Genomic DNA, 20,283 nt, shown 5'->3' with positions numbered 1-20,283 from the left:
CTACAAGAAAATAAGACGAAGACATGAAAAAAGACTATATAAGTAAAGATCGAAGGAAGAAAAAAGGGGGAAAAGGAAAAAAGTCTGAAAAGTCAGTGTGGTTATTTAGCAAGAGTTCAAAATAAAATCCAAATTAGTTATAGAGCATGGCCTTATTCGATTGGATTTGTGTAGTTTATGCTTATATTTTTCATAATACTTTGCTCTTTTTTCCAAATACTGAAAGCATTTTTCCAAGTATTTGATTTTTTATTGTATATTTTTCATTTTCTATTTGCTCTTGTAAAATCTGATTTTTGATCCGTGGAATATATAAGGATATGAGAAACACATGTATGCAATATATAGTATGTATGTATTATATATACACCGGAATGTATTATATAGAGAGAAAAGAGTTACGTTAAGAATTACTTTGTAATAGAGAGAAAAGAGTTACGTTAAGAATTACATTATAGCTGTTTGCCTTGACTATGGATTTACTACATAACTAGATACCAGATATTATAGAAATGAAATATAGCAACACGCCAGCAGGCATCTAGCAAGTCTGATGTTGGATATTTTTTTGTTGTTCTTTAATAATTTTTATGTACTATTTACGCTTCTTTGGAATGAATGGTACATAAATTGGTATTCGAAAGTCCAACAAGTTAGCCTACACGTCGCTGGCTTCTTTTAGTGCCATAGGAACCAAGCTCTGAAACTTCTAGTCAATTTTGAAATCCCGGGCACTCCCTCTCACATGTCTACCGAAGGGTAATTTCTCCATTAAAATTTCAGTAATATCTTATTTTTAGTTCCACAACTTCAAATGTCAGGTTCAGGGCTGCTAAAACAGCAAGAAGCCTTTTAAAAATGTTTTAAAATAGGATAATGAGAGGTAATGCCATTTAATTCTTGCTAAATACAATCTCTCATGTAGCACTTCCTACCCCCCCCCCACTTTATCTCTCTCCATCTAATCAAACCTCTACAGACATGAAATAAGTCATATTAAGCACTATCTATCTATATTCACAGGTGGGACACAGGGCCACAGCTACAATGGCGCGTAACTAATATGGTGCGTAACGACTTACGCACGCGAGGGGGCCCCGGTCGCTTTCTCTTTGAGTGTCCCGGTCGTCATTTATATTTCCTTAATTGTTAAATTAAGCACTTAATTAAGCACTTAAATTAATGCACTTAATTGTTAAATTAAATTATATTAATTTATTTTTTATATTAATTATATCTTATAATTATATTAATTATAACTAAAAAATATTAAATTAAATTAAGCTTTAATGCTCTAATAGAGGCTTAACCTACATAATAGGTAAACTCAATGCCTTTCCTGAAACTGTTTAGTGTGGTGACTTGAAAACCGACGTCCAGGACTGCAGATTGAGCCACTCATGAGAACCCGCTTTAAGTTACACGAAAACTTTTGCAGTAACATTACTTTTCCGTTTCAGTTCCACACAGGCGCAAGCTCTTCACTCCCCAGTTAAATCGTATTAGTTTGAAAATGCCACCTGTACCCCCACTATCTCAGCCTTCAGACGTTCCTTACGAGAGATTTTGCAATACTACCACAGTTGGCGATTGTAAAAATGAATTTTGTGAGTGTATATATGTTGAACATGTTCCGCTTGGATCGTTGGTTGAAATGATCATCATTGATGAAGGTGAGTACTTATGCATCATTTTAAAGCGTTAATCATGATTTGTACCTTTTATTTAGTTTTATCATGTGTGCAGTAGTAGCTACAACCAAGTAAAGAGCAAACTATAGCCCATAGTAAGGACAATTTAATAAACACTTTTTTTTATTCAAATATTGAAGAATTGACACGCAATACTGATTCAGGAATAACTATTATCCACGTTAAGCTTAAAATTGGAAAGTAATAGGAGAAACAAATTTATTCTAACTGTGAAAATTAGCTTAAAAATCATCGTAAAGGTGAATTAAACTAAATAGAACATCATGAAATCACGATGGTTTAAAACTCTTTCAGACCTCCACCCTAGATACTATAAGATAAAAAAAGTTTTTTCAACTGATGAAAAAAATATTTTCTACTGAAAGTAGGGAGCAACATTAAAACTTAAACCGAACAGAAATTGTTACGTATATGAGGGGGCTCTCCCCCTCATTAATACCTTACTTTTTATGCTAAAGATGGAATTTTCTTCCAGTTCTGTAAGAAAGACCCCTCAATCACAAGAGCCGTTTAATTAGAATAAATAGCTCTTTTGAAAGTACTAAAAAAAACTTTAGTGCAAAAACCAAGGTATTGATGAGGGGGAGAACTCCCTCATATATGTAATAACTAGCTGTTGGGGGTGGCGCTTCGCGCTACCCCAACACCTAGTTGGTGGGGGCGCTTCGCCCCCCCCCCCCCCCCCAAGCCCCCTCGCGTGCTTAAGTCGCTACGCACCATATTAGTTACGCGCCATTGTAGCTGTGTCCCTGTGTCCCACCTGTGAATATAGATAGATATATATATATAGTTTTAATTCCCTGTGTCCCGGTGTCCCGGTCGTCATTTGTGTTCCGGTGTCCCGGTCTGTAATTTCTCTTTGAGTGTCCTGGTCGTCATTTATATTCCCTGTGTCCCGGTCGTCATTTGTGTCCCGGTGCTTTGTTGATGGTGATTGCTAATCGAACATTCCTTGTGTCCCGGTCGCTTTCTCTTTGAGTGCCCCGGTCGTCATTTATATTCCCTATGTCCCGGTGTCCCGGTCGTCATTTGTGTCCCGATGTCCCGGTCTGTAATTTCGTCAGTCGACAAACATGACGTCAGTCGACACACAAACATGACGTCACTCGACAAACACACAGACAACTTATTTTTATATATTTAGATAGATATATGTTCGTTTTAAGTTTTAATATTGCTCCTTACTTTCAGTTGAAAAAAACTTGTTTTTTCTATTTCATTCCTGATCATTTTTTAAGTAATGCTGGAAAATCCGGCACCCCCTTCGTGGAAAATTCCCTTCCCCCATGAAAATATCTCCATGAAAAGATCCTCCCACGTAACCTTCTCCCATGTAACCCCCTCCCCAGACCCTCGCCCCCCACCGGAGAAATTCCTCCCTGAAAACGTCTGTATACATCCCAATAACCAATACTAAATGTAAACAATGGGCAAAGTTCATAATTTGCAGCCCTTCCCCCGCAGACTGTGGGGGATTAAGTCAGCCCCAAAGACATAGTTATTAGATTTTTCGACCATGCTGAACAAAATGGCTATTTCAAAATTTTGATCGGGTGTCTTTGGTAAAAAATGAGCGTTGGAGGGGGCATAGTTACCCTCCATTTTTGGTCACATTAAAGGGGGCACTAGAACTTTTAATTTCCGTTCAAATGAGCCCTCTCGCAATATTCTAGGTCTACTGGGTTGATACGATCACCCCAGGAAAGAAAAACAAAAAAGTAAAATAAAAATAAACGTGCATCCGTGATCTTTCTTCTGGGCAAAAATACAAAATTCCACATTTTTGAAGATAGGAGCTTGAAACATCTACGTTAGGGTTCTCTGGTATGCTGAATCTGATTGTGTGATTTTCATTAAGATTCTATCACTTTCAGGGGTTGTTTCCCCCCTTTTTCGAAAACAAGGCAAATTTTCTCAGGCTCGTAACTTTTGATGGGTAAAACTAAACCTGATGAAATTTATATATTTGAAATCAGCATAAAAATCCAATTCTTTTGATGCAATTCTGAACTGAACTTAAAAATTTTTCAACTTTTTTTAATGTCTTAAAAAGACATTAAATCGGTAATAATATTTTTTCTAACAACGATTTCTACTAAGCTTCAAACTTTTAGTTTTCTTTTGTAAGGTTTTGGAACTGTTGCAATCCCTTGTTAAAATATATACAAATATTTTTACAATTGCCAGTTTTTTGCTCTTTACGCAATTTAACGTCTTTTCATTCAAAAGTCTATTCAAATATATTTGATTATTACTGTAAATTCGACTTCTAACAACAATTTCTACTAAGCTTCAAACTTTTTGCTTTCTTTTTTAGGGTTTTTGAATTGCTGTAATCCCTTGTCAAAATATATACAAAAATATTTTTGCAATCACCAGTTTTTACTCTTTAAGCAGTATAGTATAAACTTCTCTACACATGAAAATCTTCAATTTTTCTACATAAGTGTGACAACTTATGACAACGTCATTGCTATACTGATGTATATAAAAATGACGTCATTCACACAACTTTTTTTTACAAAATTAAGGCTCTTAACGAATTTTCTCAAACTTCTGACCTATCTTAGTCGTTTTTTAGGCCAGAATATACAAGGATACCAATTTTCCCGAAAAATATTGAGCCGTTTTCGCGAAAATAAATACACATTTACATACACGATTATTGCTCCCTTATAAAGATAGTATATATATATATATATATATATATATATATATATATATATATATATATATATATATATATATATATATAGTCTTTGGTTTTTAGAGTTTCGGCTTCTATAAAGAGTTTGCTATTGTTGGATTCAATGAACTTCTTACATTCAAATAACTATTTAATTGAAATAGATAGATCGTACGATCGAAAAAAAACGAAAATTGTTGTGTCACACTGTGCTGGTTTAGTGACCGAACAAGACAATGCTGAAATTATGATTGAAGGGCAGGCCCTGGGTGTTTAATTATTCATCAACACGAACTGCAAAATAAATGACCGTACAAGGACTTTTTTTTACTGCGTATTTAGCTAATTTTGAAACTGTAAGGTTGTTGGAAAATAGGTTAAAACACGCTTTGACCAACACTTTAAATCATGTTCAGAGGTTATTCAGGGATGATCAGTATTATATAAGTTTATCTTAATAGTAACAGTTTATTGAGAAAGCAAATGATCAGGAACATAAACAAAAATATTCAGAATGATAGGGATCTGGAGTTATGAAAAGTATTGACGGACAAAGTTTCGACGGAAACAATAATTACCATGACACGTGATACAACGACGATAATAATGCGATCACGGGTAGGTACTCTGATTTGGCCTGTGATAGGACGAACTGGCCGACCTTGTTACTTTTATTCATGGGTTGAAACCAGACCCATAGGGTAATTTAAAGGCTATTGACTTCTGAATATCACAACCTTTCCTGCAATAAAAAAATACTCTGTCAAGACCAGCCAAAGAGGCAGTTCCGAATAAAAAGTGTTTGGGCAAATTTTTGATGTTTCCCTCTAAAAAAAACATAATCCGACCATCAAATTTTAGGATGTTCAAAGAAATACATTCATTTGCATTTTGGATTTACTAGGTTTATTGTGACATGATCAAAATAACTTGACAACTATTAACATTTTCAAGGGTATACTATAAAGGGTTTTAACTTTGTTTCCTTGCTTCTTATTTTGCATATGTTGAAAGTAAACCATTAAGGTTGAAGTTTCTTTCAAGCTCTTTCTCAATCGATATTAACGCCATTTCAGCCAACATCTCTTAGGTCATAGGTGACCGAAATTAGGTTTTTATGATCTCCAGTTTTGAGAAACATTCTGTCTCAGGGGTGTAATTTTCTATGGTGCAAGGGAAGGGTTCAACTGTCCCCCCAGACCACAGTTTGCCTCTCCCCAGCTGAGATTTAGTGTATAAACTAAGATAAGCCTGTATAATTCAAGCATCCACAGAAAGGGGTCTGTTTCTTTAGTATATCTTTGCCTTTATGGTATTCTTTGGCTCCTTTTTTGTTTTTCACTGTTATTTTGAATTGATTTTAGAAACTTGGCTCCAAATTTGCCCCGCTCCCCAGGATTTTGACGAAATTAGGCCACGGATCTGTCTTTTAATGTTATGGAAACTGATAGCACTAGGAGAACTTGCAGTTTACACGTTAGGTAAATTTTTTCCCAGGTTGGATTCTAAAAAAAAAACTTTAAGACGTTTTTTGGGTTTTGCTCCTTGGTAAATAATCTACAGGTAGGATGAAGCCCCCCTCACAACTTCTATTATATTATACCCTTCCACGTATTATCGATCAACACTATTTCATCTTTAACTTATTGCCCTTGGATAAACTGTGCTGTTTTCTCTTCTAATGTATGATTATGGCATAATACTGACATTTTCAATTTAGTTCTTACAGATAATTAAGCTGCTCTTTTGTAGCGGATTGAATAAAAAAAATCTACTTATTCTAAGTTATTATATATATTAGGGGGCTGCTCCTCCTTAATTCTCTGCTCTTTACGCTAAATTTTTTTGGTACTTTTAAAATAGTTTCTGGTTCTAATTAAACGGCCATTGTATTTCAGGAATCGTTCTTAAAGAATTGGCAAAAGAAGCCGACCTTTAGTGTAAGGTCTGGGTATTGATGAGGGGTCAGACCCCCTAATACACGGAACAATTTCTGTTCATTATAATTTTTAATGTTGCTCCTTAATTTGAGTAGAAAAAACCTATTTCTATTCAATTTCTGGTCGTTTTCCAAATAATCTCAGGAAATCTACCTCCCCCTCCATGGAAAATCCCCTCAAGAAAAATTCTTCCATAAGAAGTTCCTCCCAAATAATATCCTTCCCCGAACAATTCTATCCTCGTAGCGATGTGGTATAATTCGATGTGGTAATTATCTGGCGATAATTCCCGACGAAGAATGTCTCCCTTGAGAAATCCTCCCAACGAAAATACCCAACAGAGAATTCAAACTCCTCCGAAAATTTCCCCCGGACGATTCCCTCAGAGCATCACCATATGTAAAATGGGGTCACCAACGGGAAAGTAAGGTGAATAAAACAATTTTGTATACGAACTCTGGTTAGCTCTCCCCGTGAAATTTCACCCCCGGAAACTTCCATCCTAATGAGAAACTCTCCCAGTAAAAAAATTCATCCCCGGAAAATCCCCCCCTGAAAAAATGCTGGTGTGTTTCCCGAACAAACACTATATGTAAACAATGGATATGATTCAGAACTTGCGATCCTTCTTCCGGGGGCTCATCCCCAAAAGTACAGTTATTGAACTTTTCAGCTATACTGAACAAAGTGGTTATCTCAAGATTTTGACCAAGTGAATTTGGAGGAAAAGGGGCATGGGAGGTGGAATAGTTTGCCTCCATTTTTTGATCGCATAAAAAGGGCACTAGAACTTTTAATTGTCTCTCCTAATCTTCTAGGAACATTGGCTCAATACAATCACTCCTGGGAAGATCAATAAACAAAAATAAACATTCACCCATGATCTTTCTTCTGGCAAAAAAAAATTCACCCTTTTTAAGGATGAGAGCTTGACAACAGCTGAATCTGATACTGCAATTTTTAATAAGATTCCTTGGCTTTTGATGATGTTTCCGCAGTTCTCCCCTTGTTCAAAAATGAGACAAATTTTCTCAGGCTCATAGCTTTGGATGGTTAAAGTTAAAATCGATGAATATTATATTTTTGGAATCAGCATAAAAAAAGTCAATTGTTTTGATGTATCTATTGTTATCAAAATTTTCTTTTTTTAAAATGTCCGTTTTAACGATTATGAAACGAGCTGTTCGATCATCTTGACCGTCATAAGAAAATTGTCTCTTGTTTTTCTCTACAAGTCTTCTCAAAACTGTCATTGGTTCTTGATTTTTCGAGCACCTCTTTAGTTTTAACAGCCTGCGTAATGAGCAGATCAGACAAACAATTACAGTGCCCCATCCACACGGGGGAAGAGGTAAATTTACTTGGTGCTGGCCTAAACGTGTGGCTAAAAATAGAAATCCAACAAATAGGAGAGTGTGAAGGGATCAGAGATAAACCTTTAGCTTATTTAATAAAAGTTGAGTGAAGGATGGAGATCTCCAGTACGGAATAAAAGCTTTAGGCTGTAGTGACGAGGAATTTTGGTTTTAGCTTTGTTACAAAATAGCTCCGTACAGGATGTGACATTATAACATGTCTAATTTCTATTTATAATATAAAATCATTGTATATTTCCAATAAAGTGCATTTGGCAAGTATTTTCCTTTCTCAAAAAAATTACATTTGTCCTATATTCAGAACATGCTCTTATCAGCAAATAGGACCAACATGCATTGGCAAGCCATGAGCCTCTTCAGAGCCTATTACCTTGGGGGTTGTTTAGTCGGCCATAATAGTAGAGCCAATCTTGGTTGCTCAATCGGTAAGGCTGTTCAAATTCCTTACCAAAGGAAAGTCTGTTCACTTCCTTGCCAAAGTAAGCGAAAAAAAAATTTCTAATTTTATTCTTCTTCTAAGCTAATGAGAGGGAAGCTAAGCTATGAAAGGGATTATGGTGAACACTTTTGAAAGAAATACGTTTGAACTAAGCTTAGCCTATTTGGATAATTGAATGAAGCAAAATTAATGAAGCAGAATTAATTTTTATTAAGGATATTCTAGTAGGAAATGGACATCCCGAATATATGATTTCTCAAATAATTGAAAAAAGGAAAAAAAGTTAATGGATCCTCTAATATTAGAAGAAAATGGGTCAACTCAAAAAACAAATTAGATAACTTTGCCTTGTATCCCAATGTTGTCACAGAAATTAAGGGGAGAATTAAAAAAACATAATATAAAAACAGCATTTAAATCAGGACAAACTATAAGCTCATGGCTAAATAATGGAAAAAACAAAGTTCCAAGAAATATACAAAAAGGGGGTATAGAAAATTCCATGCTCTTGTGGTAAATTTTATGTAGGTAGAACACAGCAGAATTTAAAAAATAGGCATAAGATAATTAGAAGGAGACAGAAAGATGTAGAGCTTAAAATAAAAAGCTATATACATTTGCTTATCTGCACAAAGAGAATGGGAAGTGACATTCCACCCACCCCCCTAAATCAATAATTATTTTGAGAACCCGTGCCCCTCTGAAAGATAGAAGTTTTTTTTAAGTTTTCTTTCTCACCATTTTGTGGCCCCTATGAACGGCTGTGTCAAACTAGTTCTCATATAAAATTGAAAGAAGGCTCGTTCAAATATTTTATTTTACTATATAACTCATTTTTATAGTAAAAATGATAAATCCTACATAAACTATTATTTTTACTATTTTCTGCCACATAATGGTAATTTTGGTTCCAATTGTAAAGTCTGGTCTGCAAGCTCAAGTGGTTTGATATGACAAGAGGCAATCAAAAATCTTCTCAAAATCAATCCGTCTCTCAGGACCCCTTCCCAAGTGGTAATATGTTTTCTTTTCAATCAAATAATTGCGGTAATCTACTAATTATAAATTAATGAAAATTTGAGATAAATCTAAGAAAATAAGTTGTTTTTTTTTCGAAAAAGTAAGAGTAGTCAACCGTGTCTTTGTGAAAGACACATTGAGGTTGCAGTTATTGGGGGTGCACTCTTGTGCATGATGAATAAATAAAGGGTGTTCAAAATGAGGGTTTTCGGATACTAGCTACGGTAGTGAGCTATTGGTGACTTAAACACAATTAAGTCAAGCGTAGTTTGACGAGGCTCAAACGTCGAAATTTTTTTTATTTGTCGATAAGGCAATTTTAAGATTGTCAGGTTCAGATGAGTTTAATTGGAGTCTTTTTTTCAATACCCTGGAATAGTTTTGTTAAACAATCTAAAATTTATAAACAAACCAATATCCTTAAGTAACTAAGGATGTATAGTGGCAGGAAATGAGTAATTGTGGATATGGAACGCAATACGCTTAATTTAGAGTTGGTTGTAGCTAAATTATAGTCAATTAAAATACAAAGTCCGAACACGCTCAGCCTCATCCCCATCTAGGTTTTGGTTTGAATTTCGTATATTAAAAAGTAAGCTGCTGCTTATTATTTTAAGTCAAATCCTTTCTGTTTTAAAGTAATATCACGGTATTAATCGAAAGGATGTTCCTTGGCTGAAATAGTTAGTCAACGCCTTACTTTTTAAGTTTCGAAATATAACAATATAGATGGCATTAAAATCGAGGTAAAGAGACTTTATCGTGACCAATGGACTGTTCATAAGCTACAATTTGTGATTGGTAATAATAGCAACTTTCTATAAAAAGCAAATAATGATGCAGTTATTTTATATTCTGACTTTTGACCATTTTTTGCCTGCGTTCTTTAAATAATTATGTACCCTTAAAAAAGAAGAAGAAAAACTGGAGAGTATTTTGAAGAGAAAGCTCAATTTATTCAGAATACACATTATCCTACTATTAAAAAGATACATATTTTTTGTTCTTTTAGGTATCACTCAACCAACGAGTATTCAACTTCATGCATTATCTTTCTTTTCCTATACATCGCCCTTCCCCCTTCAAAAAATAAAAATTACGAATTTGGGCAATAGATAATCCCCATCCTGTAATGGTTTTTGACTTGCCATTTCCTAGTTTTATGCTTTAAACATCGTTGTTCCATTTGATAAGTGGGGGGGGCTCCATTAAGGAGGATAGTGTATTAGCGTGTTATCTGAATTTTTGTTTGCTCGATTTGCTTTTTTCTATTTCATAAAGCTGGTCACTTAACATTAGAGCAGACTTTTCACTTAGGATCTCCTTGATGGGATAAGTTAGCCCACCGTGCCCATGTAAACGTTTATTTCCTTGATGGGATAAGTTAGCCCACCGTGCCCATGTAAACGTTTATCTCCTTGATGGGATAAGTTAGCCCACCGTGCCCATGTAAACGTTTATCTCCTTGATGGGATAAGTTAGCCCACCGTGCCCATGTAAACGTTTATCTCCTGGATGGGATAAGTTAGCCCACCGTGCCCATGTAAACGTTTATCTCCTTGATGGGATAAGTTAGCCCACCGTGCCCATGTAAACGTTTATCTCCTTGATGGGATAAGTTAGCCCCCCGTGCCCATGTACATTTTAATTTGAAATCGAGGGACTTCATATATTTATTGTTTTCATAGGTAATACATTTGACGCGACTCATCCATTTCATTTGCACGGTTCAGCATTCAGAGTTCTGGCGATGGAACGTCTTGGCAACGTCACAACCTTGGATGACGTCCTTGCTCTTGATGCTGCTGGAAAAATTGAAAGGAAATTTAGCGCAGCTCCTATCAAGGATACTGTCTCCGTCCCTGATGGTGGTTATGCCGTTGTTAGGTTTATTGCTGACAACCCTGGTAAGTGTGAATTTTTTAGCTATAATTTCACCACGCTTGCTCATCGACGGGAGGAGATTGGCTTTTAGGATCTCCCAATGGTGAAATTGTGTCTAGAACTCCACATTAAAAATCCACCGATACTTTACTAACCCCCCCCTCTACCCCTGCACTTGATCTGTATTTCTGCACCTGCACTTGATCTGTATTTACCTTTGATTTACATGATCTTTGAGAGATAATGCTTATAAACATTTCACTCCATTATGTTCCATTTTGGGGTCTTTTTTTAAGAACCCATGCTTGAATTTGCATTTATTTTGCAATTTTAACTTCGATTCCTTAGGTTAGGGGCAAACCCCGGGAGGGGGATAACGGGGATACACCCCCACCCCGAAATTTGGGAAATTTGTCCTGTAGGATTTTAGTTTAATAGCAACTTGCTATTAAATGGTAACTTAATCGAACCAATTGAAGGATTTAACAATCCATCAGTTCCAATCGTTGCGTTTATTTTGTAATTTTAACTTCGATCCCTTAGGTTAGGGGTGAACCCAGGGAGGGGGGATGAAGGGGATGCATCCCCACCTCGAAATTTGGGAAATTTGTTCTATAGGGTCGATATTCTCATAAATCTTTAGTAATACAAAAGGATTGTAAATCTTACTGTGATGATGATAAAGACTGAATGATTTATTCATTCTATAAAATTAAGTTTAAAACAAAACAATGTGTGCTGATCTCCACACGAGAATTTTTGTTTTGTGAAAATGCAGTTGGGAACAATGACAGGCTGCTGCCAAGTAAGCCACGTGCTGGTATAACTTCAGGCTCCTAAGATTGTTGAACTTCATTTAATTCACGCGTGTGCTTTTTCAGTGTTTATATAGAAGTCTACGCCCCTCTTTTTTAATTAGTAATAATCATGTCAAAACGGAAATAAACGATTATAGACTTTTTCGAACAGAAACAGTTGGTTGATCGCAGACCTTAATTGGTGCTTACAATCCTTAGTTGGAAAGGGAAGCAGTTAAAATGCTTAAGAAGGCAAGTTTATCATGGAGCTTCATCTATGAACAGCCAGTTTCAAGTTTGTGTTGCTATACTCCGTGAGACTTTCCCCATGTAGTCTTATATGACTGCATGTTTGTCTATGTTTCAGTCTATGTTTTAAGGTTGTGTTGCTATACTCCGTGAGACTTTCCCCATGCAGTCATGTTCACTGTGCAAGTCACTCCTTAAACTTAACCCTGTGTCATTTGTACAACATACCTTTTATAAGAAATTACCTAGGAGCTTTGGAAAAAGTAATTAATTTCTTTAGAATTTCACCTAAATGCTCTGCAATTTTCAAACAAATTGTTCTAGAAATTAATCTTATCATAGGGACAAAAAGAAAAAAAAACTGAACAAATTCTGTGAGACTAGATGGGTGGAGCACTTAAAAGCAATCATTTTCTTTAAAGAGACGTTCATTATTACTTGCAAGGCCATGAGGGAAATTCAGGAACATCCTGATTCCGATTCTGAATCTTCAAGCAAAGCTTATTCTTTGCTATCAGCTATTGCGAAATACAGTTTTGCTTCAGCTATGGGTACTGTCAGTAAAGTTTTTAGTCTGCCACACAATTTGTCAACATCTTTACAATCAGAAACTATAGATCTCGTGTACTTTCTGAAACACGCTGACGATCTTAAGAGCAAAGTTAGAGACATGAGAGAAAGGAGTGAAGCTATGATTCATCCACTTTTTGCTGAAGGGACCGAATGTGTCAAGATTATGAAATCAGCATAAGAGTGCCCAGATGAGCTTCAAAATAAACGCATAGGAATAATTACACAACAGCGTCAGAGGATCCTGAAACGTATTACCAATTTTCTGTGTTTATCCCATTTATGGGCAACTTTCTGCAGGGGCTGCATCACCGATTCCTTAGTCATAGAAAGTTGCTGGAGTCACTGCAATGCCTACTTTTTCAGCACTGAGTTTCCTCGGTTTTTCCCAGAGGCGTTTCATATGGAAGGGGTCGTCGTATAAACTTAAAAGGGGGGCTTCTTCGATTGTAAATTGAGATTTCTAGTGCCCTTTTTAAGAGTCAAAAGGGATCGGAGGGCAACTGGCCCCCCATGCCCTTTTTTCCCCAAATGCATCCGATAAAAAATTTGAGGTAGCCATTTTGTTAACAATAGTTCAAAGATCATATAAAAGAACTCCAGGGTCGATACAACCCCCCAGAACCCCGGGGGCAGGTGTTGTAAGTTATGCCCTGGGGGTAAAAATTGCTCTTATAGAAGGGATGCTCGTAGAAACTTCAGGACTCTTTTGATTAGAAATTAAGATTTCTAGTTCACTTTTTCTGACACAAAAGCGATAGGAGGGTAAATGCGCCCCTCCCCCCTACTAGCCGTTTTTCCTCCAATGTATCATGTAAAGATTTTGAGATAGAATTTTTTTTTAATTGTTCACATGTCATATAACAAAAAATCCCGTGTCGACAAGGCCCCCCAGGGCCCGAGGGCAGGCATTGTAAGTTATGTCCTGGGGGTACATATGGTTCTTATAGAAGGGATGCTCGTACAAACCTCAGAGAGGGCTTATTTGATTGGAAGTTGAAAGTTGTAGTTCACTTTAAGAGTCAAAAGTGATCAGAGGGCAGCTAGCCTCCCCCACCCCCTTTTCCCTCGAATGTATTATATAAAAATTTTGAGATAGCTATTTTGTTAAAAATAGTTCAAAGGTCAGATAACAAAATTTCCAGTGACAATGGCGTTGTAAGTTTTCCCCTGGGGATATATATGGGTCTTTTAGAAGGGGTGTTTGTATAGATTTCAGAGAGGACTCATTTGTTTGTAAAGTAAAAGTTCTAATTCACTTTTTAAGAGTCAAAATAGATCAAAGGACAACTAGCCCCCCCCCCTCTTTACGCCCTTTTTCCCACATGCATCAGATAAAAATTTTGAGATATCCATTTTGTTATAACTAGTTAAAAGGCTAGATAACAAAACTCTGGTGTTGACACAGCCTCCCAGGGGCCATGGGCAGGCGTTGTAAGTTATGCCCTGGGGGCATATATGGTTCTTATGGAAGGGATGCTCGTATAAACTTCAGAGAGGGCTCATTTGTTGGGAAAAAAATCTCTAGTTCATTTTTTCAGAGTCAAAAGAGATCGGAGGGCAACTAGCCCCTCCCACGCCCTTTTTCCCCAAATAATACAAATTTTGAGAAGGCCGTTTTGTTAAAAATAGTAAAAAGTCAGATAACAAAACTCTGGTGTTGACACAACCCCCCAGGGCCCCGGGGCAGTCATTCAAGTCATTTATAGCTAAAAATTTTTGTTCGTTTTAAGGCTGATTTACATATTTAACTTAAGCTTTAGTCGTTTTGAAACTTTTTTATTCATTTTTATTAGTGATTGTTGTATGTTTTTTTGCTATGATTGTTTATTTAATTCCTGTTTGTTTTTGGATTTCATTTATTCTTTAATAGTAATTTCTGGTTGTTCTGAGTTTGAGTTGTTGTAGGTTTCTATTTCTTCGGATCTTAAGTTTAATATGGATCTATATTAGTACCTTTTGCATGTTTTTTGCTATGATTGTTTATTTAATTTCTGTTCGTTTTGGATTTCATTTTTTCTTTAATAGTTTTTCTGGTTGTTCTGAGTTTGAGTTATTGTAGGTTTCTATTTCTTCAGATCTTAAGTTTAATATGGCCTTTACTTTTCTTTAGAAACCTTTTCCGGAAGGTTTTTTTTATTTAATCTCGATAAAGAATATGCCTTATATTCTAAACACTTTATTTTTCCTTTTTAACTAATACTACCATCCCTCTGTCAAAATATCCATCCTTCTTCGAAATTTATCGCTGGGCTTACCCCTGCCTTAGGTATATGCACGAACCATCTTTGGCAATGACCTGAAGAAAATCCAACACTTCTCTCGTGTAAGACAAAACTTTTGTTAACACTTTCGCACCTTCTGAAAAGATAAATGCTGGTGCCCTTGTTTAAGTGAAGCAGCAACGATAGAAACAGGAAATTGTAGTAATTATTTTTAAAGGCAGCTAAAGTAATTTGTATCATAAATGCAAACTTTAGCAAGTTAGAGGACTAGGGGGTTGAACTCGCCCTTCACTCGCTCCTCTGCTGGGAGCGGGTGGGGTGAGGTAAGGCCCCATAAAATACTTGATAAAGGTCGAAACGTCAACAAAGAAATACTCATTTTTAGTAAACTGAGGTTTGTGGTCAAACTCTATCTGATGTTTCTTAGACACCTCCAAAAAAATGGAAGCCCTGCCTCCATATTTTATTCTGCAATGGTTTTATTTTCTACAGAGAGGATAGACGTATACTCTATAGTATACTGTATAGTATACAATATAGTATACTCTACCTATGCTCTGTAGTATAATCAGTATAGACGTTGCCTGTGATTAAGCAACTAGAAAATCTTACCTTGTTGGTGAAGGACATAAGTAGGATTAAACTGAATTTGGCCACTAAAGAAGATGCTAGTGATTAGATAGATTACTAGCGTAAAATAACGAGAATAATTTATTCTGTATAAGCTGATTTGTGAAACTTGAGCTTTTGAGCGAAGAAATCTTAGCTATGGTTAAAAATTAACTTTGAAACGTTCTCCAAAAAAGAATTGTTCTAAGAAAATTTTTAAAATTATTTTGTATATAATATAAGATCTAATTTAAGATCTATATTAGATCAGAAAATATCAAGGAAGGGAGGCTGGCTGCCCTTCATTCATTTTTACCCTTGAAAATGACCGTTGAACTTTCAATATTCTACGATCACCTCTTCCATAAGCAGTGGCCAGAGAAAAAAAAAGATATATATATTGAAGGCACGCGGCTCTTTACTAAGGTAGCGCTATGGTGTTCATTCCAAAACAAGGCTATGGTGTTGTGAATGCAATATCAGCAATCCACTGACTGTGAATATATCCATATAACTAGTGTGTATTGTTCTAGGACGAAATTGGGATTGTTCAGCTGGTAGTGTTTGGTAACTCCATTAAAAAAGTAGGGAATTTCAAAGAAAAGTAGATACTTGATATTAATTAAGTTTTTTTTTATCTAGAATTATCCTAAGCAAGGCCACATCCAGAATTTTTTTTTTCGTGGGTAGTTTTACAAAAGGATTTTTTTTTTTTGGGGGGGGGGGAGTTACAAATAAAACATTTAAAAAGCGGATCTAAAATTTGTTTATATTCTTTTTTGTTACGTTTTTACGAGCCAAACAAACATTTTTTTTCGGGGGTGGAGGGCTAAAACATTCTACATCCTAGGTACAGCCCTGATCATAAGCCAAAATCTAGTCTTCACAAAATAGGCCTTGGTCTGGTGAGAAAATCTACCCAGGTTGAACTGGTAAAATGACTTATAATTGGTAAGTCTATTGGTGGCGAGATCCTGCTTTGTTTAGTCTCCCAAAAGTTTAGGATACTAAAAAAAGGGGCAAATTTCCAAATGTTACACGGTGAGGGGATTTTTATTTTCTACAGTAACCACAGTTCCAATCTTCTAAGCTTCCCATACGTTTTGTGGTCAATCATATACCGAAATTCAAGGTTATATCGTTATGTCCTAGCCACGCCATAGTAACACCTGTAAGTGAAACAAAATCTAAATTTTAAAGGTGAAATTGATTCTCGCTCTCGTATTTCAGAAGTCGTAAATTAAAATGGCAATTGATTTGTTTCAAAAATCTCTATTATCACAAGTTTGTTCCCAGTTATTCTCTATTAATACTAAAGATAAAGTTTCGTGAGCTCTTCCAGGTTCCTGTTATAGACAGAGAAACTGCTGTTCCAAGCTTCCATTTTTCTAGTTTCAAAAATTATGCCTTAAGTCTCAACTCACATTGGTCTCAACTTAAAAGCTGCTTGATAGTCGAAACAATGTTTAGCTCAAGAAATTATGAACGCATGCATAATTGGCGTAATAGGCATGCATAACCTTGATTTTGTCGGAAAGTCTGACAATGATGTGACCAAGGTTTCAAATAAAGTACTTCCTTCCATTTGCATCACCATCTGAAATTCAATGTACTAACTTAGTACTACTAAGTACATCTAATGCCATCTTTTAAGAAACAACAAGAGCTTATTCAAGGTATTTTTAACGTGTCCTCGTTTGTTTGATTTTTAATTTTACTTTTTTTTACTAATAGTGGAAAAACAAGACACAAACTTAAGAAAAATTTTTAAGTTATTAATTAAGCTAAGTTAATTGTTTTTCAGGCTATTAACAGTGTTATTTTATAAGTTATTTTCTTGAATTTCGTATTTTCAGGCTACTGGCTATTCCATTGTCATCTTTCTTTCCACGTTGAAGTTGGCATGGGTCTAATTTTTAAAGTAGGTGAACAAGAAGACTTCCCCCCGGTTCCCAGAAATTTTCCTACTTGTGGACCTTGGCTATTGAACAGAGAAGATGCGGATTTGCCCCCGCGGTCAACCTCTGCTATTGTCTTCGAGGAAGAGACGACTACATCAGTTTCATCAACCAATGACGAAAGCAATGTAGTTGATTTGAATATTAATGTGCTAGATCTCGTCCAGGAATTGTCAAACAAGTTTAAAAGTAGTGCAGTTGCGACAGCACCCACAATTCTAGTATTTTCTGTTGTATTGTTTTTGTCGTTTTAATATGCATACGTATTTAATATACACACTTTGTGCAAGCATGTGTAGAGTGCACAGTGTGCAAGTATTTTGTGTGCCTAATTGCCTACATAACTTATGCAAATGAATAATTAATTACATAAATAAAGTGATAACATTCTTCATATTTGTCAAAAATATATTTGTAATAAATTAAATTAGCCATTTTTAGATTCAGTGTGAACGTTAGCATGTGTGAGCACCCACAGTGTGAGCACCCACAATTCTAGTATTTTCTGTTGTTTTGTTTTTGTAGTTTTAATATGCACACGTATTTGATATACACACATAGTGTGCAAGTATTTTGTGTGCCTAATTGCCTGCATAACTTGTGCAAATAAATAATTAATTGTATAAACAAAGTGATAACATTCTTTATATTTGTCAAAAATATATTTGTAATAAATTAAATAAGTCATTTTTAGATTCAGTGTAAACGTTATATTATCCTAGCATTGCATTTAGCAATTCGCAATTCGTAGGAGAACCAGATAGATTTAGGAAAACGATGGGTATAGTAAAGACTGACTTCCTTTTTTAATAAAGTAACTGTTTTACTCAGGAATTTTACTCGCAGTATACAGTGCAACTTTAGGTGCATTGCCAGTCATCAAACCAATAAAATCATCCCTTTTCAGGGGTATCAATTCACATAAATGTAGGGATTTATGATTTTTTAGGATGAGGCAAGCATTAATTCAAAACATGCAAGAGGAGTGGGGCAATAGCCCCTACACCTGTCTGCCCCTTCCCCCGATTTAAACTCCTTCCTTTTTCCTATGAAAAAAAAATCTAAAGGAAAACACAGAGCTAAGACCTTAGAATAAACGGCTCTGTTCTTATTGGCGAAGGGAAAGATTAACCCAAATTTATGTGTAAGGGCATGACGAGCATCATGATGTTGGATTTTTTTTGCATTTATCCCTTCAAATTTAGGCCTGGGTGCGAAGTAATGTAAAAAAAAAAAGTATTCCTGTGTGCTTTCTTTTTTCAAAGAAGCACTAATATTTATATGTGCAATGTTATGAAAATGTATTTCTCTAAGCATCATTAGTGAAGCACAAAAGTTTACGGAGGTAACTGTATACCGCCTACTTTTATACCAAAATATCCTAATGGGATACCATATGCTTTACCTGGTCAATTTAACTAACTCAATACTGTTAAGCTGACTTGATTATGTTAATAATTTAAAAGTGCCTGAGTCATCGGGCACCTTTACTCCTCAGTTTTATAGATTATGAGCAAGCGTTCGATTTAGCTGATAGAATAGCTTTAGCGAAGGTTATCCTTGTATGGTGTACAAGACAAACACATTAAAGTGGTTTATGCTGTGTACAAGAATAATGCTGCTGTGATTAAGGTAGAAAATGAGGTTAGTAGCTGGTTTCGTATTAAATCAGGGGTTAGGCAATGGGAGAACATGGAATCAAATGGGGAAGAAAAACTCCATTGTATGGAGGAAGAGTAACTAAACAAATCCACAAAAAGAAAAAAAGTAATGATAGTTAACATTAACCTATAAGAAAGGGGATAAGAGTGAGTGTGGTATTTACAGAGTTATTATTCTGGTCTCTGTAGGTAGCAAATTACTTAGTATGATGATACTCTTTAGACTGAGAGATGCTGTAGACAAAACTTTAAGAGAAGAACAGGGCAGTTTTAGGAAGGGTAGAGGATGTGTCGACCAAATTTTCACTCTTATATTAATGATTTAAAAGTGCCTGAGTCATCGACACCTTTACTCCTTAGTTTTACAGATTATGAGCAAGCATTCGATTTAGCTGATAGAAGAGCTTTAGTGAAGGGTTATCCTCGTATGGTGTGCCAGACAAATATGCTGACGGCTGTAACCTCATCGGGCCTGCTAAAACTGAAGAACAAAGAGCCTACATTCAGCCAGACCTTGACAGGCTATCCTCCTGATCATCAACTTGGGCCCTACAATTCAATGCAACTAAATGCAAGGTACTGTACTTAGGGCAGAGCAACCCCCATCATCCCTACCATATAGAGTGTGACCAGTCGGAAGCAGTTGCCGAGGAGAGACTTAGGCGTCATTGTGGACAAGGATTTAAAATTCCACAGCCACACTCAGGCTGCAAAAGCTAATCGAGCTCTCTGACTCATTAAGCGCTATTTTGTAACCAGAAAGTCATGTGTGGTTACAAAACTTTATAAATCCCTTGTCTGTACCCACCTTGAGTTTGGCTTGACTTTGGCCTTCCCCCAAAATAAAATGGACACAAGAGCCCTTGAAAGTGTCCAAAGGAGAGCATCCAAACTGATCTGTGGCTTAAATAATGCCCCTTACCAGGATCGCCTAAGGTCTCTGAGACTTCCAACCCTCACGTATCAAAGATATAGAGGAGATGTGATCATGGCACACAAAATTTTAAAATCCTGTAACCTGAACCAGATCTTCACCCCCTCCCTGGCTAACAATTCAAGAGGTCACAGTCTGAAACTTCACCTGCCTGGATGTCGGAGAAGGGAACAATGTGGCTTCTTTTCCATTTGGGTGGTCCCCCTCTTCAATAGCCTATCCA

General features: G+C 36.0%; 1 protein-coding gene across 4 annotated transcripts in view; it reads left to right on the top strand.

The window, feature by feature from the left end:
* Window positions 1-18,158, top strand: part of LOC136031488 (uncharacterized) — a 76,687-nt gene extending 58,529 nt beyond the window's left edge. For all 4 annotated transcript variants that reach the window (XM_065711126.1, XM_065711127.1, XM_065711129.1 and 1 more), the window contains 3 exons: window positions 1,461-1,673; window positions 10,862-11,080; window positions 17,364-18,158. In XM_065711126.1, the coding sequence (XP_065567198.1) occupies window positions 1,461-1,673; window positions 10,862-11,080; window positions 17,364-17,719 (788 nt within the window). In that variant the 3' untranslated portion in view covers window positions 17,720-18,158. The remainder of the gene's footprint in view (window positions 1-1,460; window positions 1,674-10,861; window positions 11,081-17,363) is intronic.
* The last annotated feature ends 2,125 nt before the right edge of the window (window positions 18,159-20,283 follow it).

The sequence above is a fragment of the Artemia franciscana genome, chromosome 9, assembly GCF_032884065.1.
Source record: "Artemia franciscana chromosome 9, ASM3288406v1, whole genome shotgun sequence".
Taxonomy (NCBI): domain Eukaryota; kingdom Metazoa; phylum Arthropoda; class Branchiopoda; order Anostraca; family Artemiidae; genus Artemia; species Artemia franciscana.
This window is presented reverse-complemented; position numbering and strand designations above follow the sequence as displayed.